General features: G+C 36.3%; 1 protein-coding gene across 1 annotated transcript; it reads left to right on the forward strand.

Annotated features, from left to right (window-relative positions):
- Positions 1-9,089: 9,089 nt before the first annotated feature.
- Ccr3 (C-C motif chemokine receptor 3) lies at positions 9,090-10,211 on the forward strand. Its single transcript, XM_059267199.1, has one exon. It carries the CDS (start codon positions 9,090-9,092, stop codon positions 10,167-10,169), a length of 1,080 nt encoding a protein of 359 aa, XP_059123182.1. The 3' UTR covers positions 10,170-10,211.
- The last annotated feature ends 392 nt before the right edge of the window (positions 10,212-10,603 follow it).

Raw genomic sequence — 10,603 nt, forward strand, 5'->3', positions numbered from 1 at the left:
AGGATGTATGTAGCTGTCTCATTTATTTAATTGTACACCAAAATAAGTACAAATAAAAAATAAAAACATTGAAACATGGCTAATTGAAGAACTGTTGGGAACTAGGGATATTAAAAACAAACAACTTTGTTTTCAAGGGCCAGAAAATGCTTCCTCTTTCTCCGTTTTTTTCCTACATAGTCTAGAAATCTAAGTGAAGATACTCTAAAAACATTTTTTAATTACCTTTCAAAAATCTTGTGCAGTAGCATCTTTACAGAAATTTCCCAATGTTTCTAAAATCTCTACAACTTTCAAGGAGATGCTACAGTTTGGTAATTTCAGTTTCTTATCTGCAGAGGGATCATTTGGCAGTGGGGGTTTCTTATCAAGTCTCTGCCCTGTGCTCCATTTTTGCTACAATTTCCACTGTACTGAGTAACTCATGCTGGTGACATGTCTAGTTTGACTAGTCCTGAGTCTGTAGCATCTTGTCACACCAATGGTGAGAAAGCAGTCTGAATTTTGGCTTCACTATTTAGTTATGTGTGATTGTGGTTTCTTCATTTGCAGTTAGAAGGTTACCAGATCTTGCTTCTCCTTTCGGTGTTTTGCACAGTTCCAGGAAGAAATGTTTGTGTACACTATAGAGTGATCCATGGAGGCACTCATGAGAAGATGATAACCCCAGTATGACAAAAGTTGGTATGGTTTTGTTGTCATAAAATGTTTGTAGAAATGCTTTGATCTAGATGAGACGCCAGCTGAGCCATCTCCCCAACCTCTCAGTTTCTCATCTTTACCACTCAATAATGGCATGAGTTTAGAACTACGAAACTCTGTGTGCTGCAGCTCTCTTTGTTAGAATGACACATGTGTGTTTTGCAGCCATGATTCATATTTCTCATTATTCATGAGAAATAAATGAGTTGGGACTATATGCCAACCTGTGTGTATTAAGTGACTAAAGTAAGCTGGCAAACGTTTTGTTACTCAAAACCTTTAGCAGTTTCTCAATTTCTATAAAATTTATTCCATTTTATTTAGCTCTTTATAATCTAGTTAAGGTAAATATTCAATTTTATCTCTTTGTACTCCATTTCAAGCCCTTCTGTCTCTGCCACATCCATCTTGAGATATCATCAGTTGATGATGATATCTCAACATCACTTGTTAATGTCTCACTGAATCTAGAGATAAAAACTCCCTGTAAGTGTGGGGAGTGAAATAGCAACAGTGGCACCACTTAATTCCATCTGCCATGGAACTGACCTTCTGGTGGTTCTGAATTTTCTGGATAGTAGAGCTTTTGAATATGCATCTTCCTAATGGATGGATGGATTAATGGATGTATAGACAGAGACATATGGGTACATTTGTATATTTCACTGACTTTTGAGTCCCTGTACCAGGACCCATGTATATTTGCTCCCTAATGTCATTTGCAAGCCTACTTTTTACAAGGATAAGCCCTGCTAGCTCCTGGCTGTGGAAAGTCTGTTTACCCTTTCCTGGAAACTTTCTCTCCTTCTACTACATGAAGTTCTATGTGTGTTAGAGACCCTAGCTTTGTTGTGAAAACTTTCCAGTTCTATTGACCCACATGGACATGTTTTCTGAACTCCTGAGAACTTGCATTTGGTGTTCCATACATTCATTTAGAACACAGTACGTTATACTAGAATTTAAACCTATGGCATGAATCAGTTGATACACACAGGTTAGCATGTAGTCCCAACTCATTTATTTCTCATGAATAATGAAAAATATGAATCATGACTGCAAACATGTATCATTCTAACAAAGAGAGCTGCAGCACACAGAGGTTTCATAGTTCTAAGCTCATGTCATTATTGAGTGGTAAAGATGAGACTGAGAGGCTGGGGAGATGGCTCAGCTGGTAAAGTGCTTGTCATGTAAATTTGAGGACCTGAGTTTGGATCTTCAGCACCAATATAAAAAGCCAAGCATGGTGGCATATACCTATAATCCCAGCATTAGGGAGGCAGAGGCAGGTAGATCCCTAGAGCTCACTAGACAGTCAGTCTAGCTAAACATGTGAACTCCAGGTCCAGAAAAAAAAAATCCCTGTCAGAAAAAGTAAGGTGGAGAGCAATTGAAGAAGACACAGGACATCAATCTCTAGCCTTCATGCATAAACATAAACTTGTGCATAAGCACCCTCACATGTGTGTGTGTGTACACACACACACACACACACACACACACACACAAATGATGGGTTCTGAGTCTAGTCATTCAGCAATAAAATATAAGCTCTTACTGCTATAAACTGAAGTTCCCAGAAAAAAGCCTCTGTCTACAAGACTGATTGGTTAGAACTTCATAATTGTGGAGAGTTAGAATGTTCCAGATCTAGAGCCACATCGCCTTGGCCTATCTTAGTCCCTTTAATAATTAATTGCAAATCTCTGTGTCTGACTTAGCATTCTTGTGACTATCAGGTGAGAAACATTTTGGACTTTATTAACAGATCCTAGCTATCATCAACCTGTAAGCTAAGTATGTCATCAAATAACACCTGAGACCTATAGCAGAGTTTTCCCCACTTTGCTGTAACCTGCCTATGTGACATTCTCACCAGTATATTTCAGAAATGCCTCTACTTATGACTTAATTTTGTTCTCTAACTATAAAAGCCTCATTAAACCATTTACTCTCTGAAAAATGTTATTTATAATGATATAAACCCATGATACTCATATTTGTCTCCAGAATAAATTATAGCCAAGTCCTTTTGATATAATAATTGTGTTTTATGTTGAAATTGTCACAAAGGGAAAGCTATTTAGCCAGTGTGCTTACGCTGTATCAAATACACTACAGATTAAAACAATCAAGGTTCTCCAGAGGAGCAGACTCTTAGGATTAAATTAGTTTATGTTAAAATGGTAACAGTGGTCTCCACTGAGAGTGCTTTGAACCTTGTAGTTAGTATCAGAGATTATACCATACAGTTGGCACTATTCCCATCAATATTAGGTGAATGGTCTAGTGTCTAGCATCACACTAAGTCATTGGGGATATCAACACATCATACCTTCCCTATGTATTGGTATGTTCCCAGCCCTGGGAAGGTATGTCACAGTGGAATTCAACCTACACTTTACATTGAGCTCTACACTTTACATAGAAACTTCCCAGGTTTGTCTTAGTTGACTTCCTGTCAGTTTTAGGACATAAATATCTATTGCAGTTATAGAGGAAAAAACTAGGGTACAGCAAGGCTGGCTCAGTGATTACCCTGAGGTCATGCAACTATGGAGCGACAGCTAAAATGTAAACTCATGTCTTCATGAATTGCCAAAACCTTTACTGATGTGCTTGCCCTCATCATCTTCAGTTGCTCCCAGCAAATTTGCTGTTCTCATCTTTCCCTGATGGGGAAATTCCCATGTTGTTCTTCTGCCAGCCTGCTCATGGGTCAAAGCAATATTTATTGGGAAGTTGTCATCCTCACTTCATATCAAAAATGAGCAGTACCAAATGGGTACTGCAAGATAGCTGCTGAATGTCAGCAGTGTCCAAACCAGATAACTCCACTGAGAACTGAGTATGCGCAGTAAATAACAAAAAGGAAGAACTGTAACAAGTTGATATCTTTCTGAAAATTTGCAAAACCTGAGAAGCTAGCCTGTTTAAAACAGGAAGCTGTGTTTGTTTACTACCTGACTGGCGTATGTGATCGAACGTTATCTTCCTTTATCGTCAGTGAGACCTAAGCTACTACTGGACTCATAAAGAGCTTAGCAAAAATCACCAGGTATCGTTTCTGCTTTTTGTTCTCTTTTAGACAAGAAATACTGAAATTCAACAGATGTTCCATTAGAATATATGTCCATGTAGACTGTGAGAGCTCTAGGAAAGGAAAAATGGATATATTATTCCAGGTAGGTGGAAGAAATAGCTTCCAGAAGCCCTCTTGCTTCCAAGAGGGTGGTGGTGTATAGTGATTTAAAGATAATGTTAGGTAGAGTGAGAAAATATTTTGCAATATATTTCCATTTTCTTCTTGCTTTCCCCTTTCCTATCCTTCCATGGAGAATGGCATTATTCCCAAAGCGTTACACTTGGTAGTTAGTGTTTATTAATACTGACTTATAAGATCATCATAAAAATGTAATCTATTGTGTGTATGCATGTATATTATTAGCACATAAATATATTCATGTGTATACTAAGTAATTATGTGTTTAAATGCATAAAAATTTCATTGGAAATTCATTCTGAGTCAGGCTACTAGATGGCTTGGTTGATGATTGCCTCAATGTCTTCTTGTCTGTGTGGATTAGGTTGGCTGGCTGTTTTGGTAGATCCTTTTAAAATTACTTTTTTGTGCCAGGTAGCAGTGGCTCGTACCCTTAATCCTAGTACTTGGGAGGCAGAGGCTGGTGGATTTCTATGAGTTAGAGGCCAGCCTGGTCTTCAGAGAGAGTTCCAGGACAGCCAGAGCTGTTACACAGAAAAACCCTGTCTTGAAAAACCAAAAAAAAAGTTATATTTTGAGAACAGACTAATAATCATATATAGGTGGATAGATATAGACAATAGTTTTGAAGGACAGAAGGGAAGAAAAAAGACCAAAATCTAGTTTTGCATTTGTATGAATTTGATATGAAGGCATAAAGTTTCCTAAAATCAATCCAATTTTGGGCAATTTAGCCATGAGTCTCTGTCTCTGTTCCCTCTTGTCTCTATCTCACTTTCTCATCCCCTCCCCACCCTGGTTTATGTCCATATAGTTTTTATCCTCTTTACTTCTCATTTTGAAATAATTTTCAAAATAACCTCCAAGACAGAACAAGATGGTTCATTTTCTCCACAAAAACACATCCTCAAACTGCACCATTTACCTTACCCACAATGTACCTTATCTTTCTGACACATGAACAAACCTGTTTCCATTTTAGTTAAAAGTATGAATTAGAATTATTCATCTTGGATAAAGATGTAGCTCAGTGGTAGAGTGCTTATCATGCTCTTTGACCTGAATTCCACTCCCAACACTGAACAAAAATTATTAACTTTTACTTACATTAATTTCCAGAAAAAATGAGGAAGCTCACTATTGCATATACTTCTTACTATTCTAATTTTAAGTATGACACAGGACATGTTTGTAGACAGACCCAAACATCTATCTGAATGGGAGAAACATTTATCTCTAACTGTTCATAATTTTCAAATGATCACAGAACTCTATAATTTGTGTAGAGCTCCTTAATTTCCCATTCTTGAGTATAAAAATATTAAAATCTTTAGGTACATAATATTCTCTTCTCATGGTAGGTTTACATCTTGTCTTTAAGAAATAAGAGGAAAAGCAGAGTTACTCCTTTCTTGGAGGAAGACCATTCTGTTTGGATTGGATTCTAATTCTAACTCATACTTTTAACTAAAATGGAAACAGGTTTGTTCATGTGTCAGAAAGATAAGGTACATTGTGGGTAAGGTAAATGGTGATGTGCTTTTGTGGAGAAAATGAACCATCTTGTTCTGTCTTGGAGGTTATTTTGAAAATTATTTCAAAAGGGTCTTTAACAAACTTTGTAGTTGGGCCTGGAGAGATGGTTCAGCAGTTAAGAGCACTGACTACTCTTCCAGAAGACCCAGGTTCAAATCCTAGCACCCATTTAGCAGTTCACAACTGTCTGTAACTCCAGTTCCAGGGGATCTGACAATCTTACACAGACATACACGCAAGCAAAATATCAATAAAATAAATAAATAAATAAAATAGTTAAAAATTAACCAAACTATGTAGTCATGCCTGGCACATTGATGTTTCAGTCAGTGATGACATAATGTACAACTGTGGTCCCACAGGATGATGAGTGGCCTGAAAATTCCTATCATTTAGTGATGCCACAGCTTTTATAAAACCATAGCACCGAGTACTGCCAGTCTGAACAGAGATGCTGTGCAAAAAAACCTATTGTGTTACCAGTCCTGTAGAGGCCTAGCACAGAGCTGAGGATGTAGCTCTGTGTCGCTGTATTTGCCTAACACTGAATGTCTTAGATTCAGTCTCCAGAACTACATAAACAAACAAACAAATGAATTACAAATTTACTTTAAAAAAACATAGCACATACAATCATGTACTAAATACACAGTATTTGATAATGATGTAGATGACTAGGTGAGTGGTTTGTATAGTTTCTGTACTTTGTTTCAATTGTTATTTTAGAGTAGGCATTTAAAATTTATGCTCAGGTTGTAAACTGCAATACATTTTATACTTTGTTTCAGCTGAAAAAAATCAGACCTTTAAAAGAACACAGTTAAAATTAAAGATTGCTTAGAGCTATGGAGAAAATAATCAGATTAACAGTCAAAAGAACTGACAGATGATAAATCCATTAAAAACCTTAAAATCTTTGAGGTTCTTAAAAACATATTTTATGGGACTGGAGATATGGCTCAGCATTTAGTAGTGCCTATTGCTCTTGCAGAAGGCCTGGGTTTGGTTTCCAGCACCCATGTGGCAGGTAACAACTACCTGTAACTGTAGTTCCAGGGGACCTGATGTTTTTTTCTGGCCTTCTCAGGTTCCTGAACATATGTGGTACACATAAACTCATGAAGGTGCACACATATATAAAATAATAGCACATAAGTATGTATGAAAAAGAAAAATGCATCTTGTGTATTTTCATATGTATGTGTACATGTTTGTTACATCTATATCATGCTTATGCTTTGTGTTGTTTGCACCGCAGATGTAGGTGCAAAGTGCCATGCACATAAACTAAAACTGGCAGATGAGCTCAAATACTTTTTAATTCACATGACTTAAATACATTTGACAAATAAATTTACATGTAAGATAAAAGTAAAAATATCCTTAAATTATTAGCATATATTTTACCTAGGCTCTAGGCCATTCTGGATTGAATGAACTTACCTATTAGATATATAACTTACAATGTGTATTATTTTTCCACATATCAAGTATATCAACTTTTTGGAGTTCTCCTTTGATGAGGAGATATGTTAAAGTACTGACTATGTTTGTATACTCTGCTTACATGCAAAATCTAAAATAGTTGTTAAAAGTAAACAAACTAGGTAAATTTAAATTTAAAAGTTTTTAAATGTACTTTTTATGTAATTTAAAATAAAAAGTTATAAAAACCTGAGTACAAAGTCATCATTCCTAAATATGAATTATAAATTCTACCAAAAGAACATGTATTTGGATCTACTAATAAATATGACTGATTGTCATGATAAATTGTTGATATATGGCACACAATTTAAAATTACTTTCTTCCTGCATCTTTATCAGAAATTGGGATTGCTAAAAGTTTAAAATTCATCTCAATATAAGCACTTACACATGCAAAAATAAAAAGCATGTGATTTTAATGGAAAAGCAGTTTTTAAAGGTTATGATATATATATGTTCTTTTGTTGAAAAATGATTTTGTCTACTTTGGAGATTTCTTAAATCATTATTTCAAAGCTTAAATTTAAGGAAAGAAAATAATTCAGAGAGTAATCAATAAATAGTTAAGAAAATACAAAAATTAATGCACATAAGAGTGTACTTTAGATGAAAACTATTTGCCAAGTAAAAAAATTACCTAAATTAATTTTATAAGATAATAATTTTCCCTAAAACAAAATAATCAAAAAGAAGATGACAAAACTATGGGTTTAAACAACTAAGCAGCATCTTCAAAAGATTGTAAATTGTTGGCCCTGGAATTTCTCAGTGTGTCTCTGATGTCTGGAGAAACTCCAAAACTTGTCTAGTTCAGATACTGTCCCTTCTCAACTGATAGAACCTATCTTGAGGCTTCAAACACAGACATAACTGAACAAGGAAAAATGAAAAAGCAAGTTGTTTTCGTGGCAGTTTCCTTTTGAGTCTTCCAGGTACCACCCAAATAAGGAAGAGGCTTTTGCTAGTGAGTGTTCTTGTCTTCCAGTGTGAGACCCATCAGCTCTCAGTAAATCTGGGGCCAAATCATTGCACCTAGCAAGTAGGAGGGATATTGGAAGACAGCCTGTCCAAACAATCCTCAGAGAAGTAAGTTAGGTAACCAACTCAACTTATTCATGTCTTCACACTTGTCCCTTCTTCTTAGTCAGGAGAAGGTTTGTGGGCCTCCTTTTGAATAAGCAGAGTATGGATTTGCTGTCCTTCATGGGATTTCTACCTTGTCTGCTTTTCTTTCTTTTCTGCTGGAGTCAATAGTCTGTAAGACTAAAACAGGCACTGGTCCTCCATCTCCTGGTCTAAAAAATAAGTTGTTTTAGAAAATCCCCTTCTCATACCCTCCCATCTCATCAGCTCTTTAGTGAAAGAAAAGCTCTTGGAATATCATTGCTTATCTTAGCACTACCAAGAGGCAGAGAAAAGGAGAGTGACCAAGTAAAATGCCGCTTAAAATTGTACCAAATTTAATGCTCAATATTCATAATAATAGCTAAATCATTATAGCTAAATTTAAAATGACTATATTTAAATTACTGACAGGAGGACTGTATATATAAAGTCTATCAAACATTTATATTTACTTTACTTATTAGAGAATTTTAGATAAATTACTGTTTCGGTAAGCATCAGTTTCCCCATTAAATATTTTAGACATATTCATCAAAGGGCCTAAGAAGGGTGTTTATCATTACTAGTACCATAAACATTTTTCAATTTATATGAAGATAGATTTTGAATGTCATAATACATAAAATAGAAATTTTAAAATGCATTAAAACATGCAGTGTGCATATTTTATGCATTTATATAATAATTACAATTATGAAAGGTTCATATCATCATCATTTTATTTTCATTCCTCAGTTCAAACCTTTGAATTTCCTCCTTCAAATACTTTTAGAAACTAATGTTCCATTCTTTACCACCAGCCAAAGCATTTCTGTTTCTTTTTCTATCATGGTGACTTTGAGAAATGCAGAGTTTTGCTTCCTGACCCCTACTCAGAGCATTTTAGATATATCTTTTGAAATATGTACTAAACAAATTCTGACTTGAGTTTCTTTAATGAATAATCAACTGGTATGTTTCACACAGTTAATTGTTTTTTTAAATTTTTTTTTCTATTACAGAGAAAAGTGGAATGGCACTCTACATAGATGAAATCAATACTGTGGTTGAAAGCTTTGGGACCACACCCTATGAATATGAGTGGGCAACGCCCTGTGAAAAAGTCAGCATCAGACAGCTGGGGTCATGGCTCCTGCCTCCACTGTACTCTCTGGTGTTCATCATTGGCCTCCTGGGCAACATGGTGGTTGTGTTGATCCTCATAAAGTACAGGAAGCTCCAAATTATGACTAATATCTACCTGCTCAACTTGGCAATTTCTGACCTGCTCTCTCTCTTTACCATTCCATTCTGGATTCACTATGTTGTGTGGAATGAGTGGCGTTTTGGCCATCACATGTGTAAACTAATCTCTGGGTTTTATTACCTTGCCTTGTACAGTGAGATATTTTTCATCATCCTGCTGACGATTGACAGGTACCTGGCCATTGTCCATGCTGTGTTTGCCCTTAGAGCCCGGACCGTGACTTTTGCTACCATCACCAGCATCATCACCTGGGGACTGGCAGGGCTGGCAGCATTACCTGAATTTATCTTCCATGAGTCCCAAGACAGCTTTGGAGAGCCTTTCTGTGGACCTCGTTACCCAGAGGGTGAAGAAGACAGCTGGAAGCGTTTCCATGCTCTGAGAATGAATATCTTTGGTTTAGCTCTCCCTCTCCTCATTATGGTTATCTGCTATTCAGGAATCATTAAAACTCTGCTGAGATGCCCCAATAAAAAAAAGGACAAGGCCATCCGTCTTATTTTTGTTGTCATGATAGTCTTTTTTATTTTTTGGACCCCATACAACCTGGTTCTCCTTCTCTCTGCTTTTCACAGTACATTTTTGGAGAACAGCTGTCAACAGAGCAAACACCTGGACCTGGCCATGCAAGTGACTGAGGTGATCGCCTACACCCATTGCTGTATCAACCCAATCATCTATGCTTTTGTTGGTGAGAGGTTCCGGAAACACCTTCGGCTCTTTTTCCACAGACATGTGGCAATCTACCTGGGGAAATACATTCCATTCCTTCCTGGTGAGAAAATGGAAAGAACCAGTTCTGTTTCCCCATCAACTGGGGATCAAGAAATCTCTGTGGTGTTTTAGTTGGGCAGAGAAAACTTGCCCACATTATATGGACTGGGAAGTCAATCACAATGACCTCTAGGTCAGTTATTTGTACTTTCCATGCAGCACTGATGATCTCAAAGACCTTAAAAAACCACATAATGACTTCAGTGTATCTTCATATACCCTGTGGTCATTACTAGAGGTCATGTACTGGCCAGTTGACAATTCATCAAACAGGAAAACAATAGCTTTTCTTGAGTCTTTGAAGAGTTGCATATATTCTGATTCACTTAAATGTTAAATTCAGCACAAGTAGATAGGTTTTTTAAAAAAAACATGTTAAACATCTACTTCAGCAGTCTTTTGACATCAGTGAAATGTTCCACTAAATGCATTTATTTCATTTCCTAACATAAGTAGTTTCTTTTTCTCTTGATGAATGGCTGTCTTTTTTCCTCTTAATTATTACT

Source organism: Peromyscus eremicus, chromosome 7 (genome assembly GCF_949786415.1).
Source record: "Peromyscus eremicus chromosome 7, PerEre_H2_v1, whole genome shotgun sequence".
Lineage (NCBI taxonomy): Eukaryota > Metazoa > Chordata > Mammalia > Rodentia > Cricetidae > Peromyscus > Peromyscus eremicus.

What these genes read in the sequence shown, in the direction of transcription:
- Ccr3 (XM_059267199.1), top strand. Translation starts at nt 9,090, where the DNA reads ATGGCACTCTACATAGATGAAATCAATACTGTGGTTGAAAGCTTTGGG.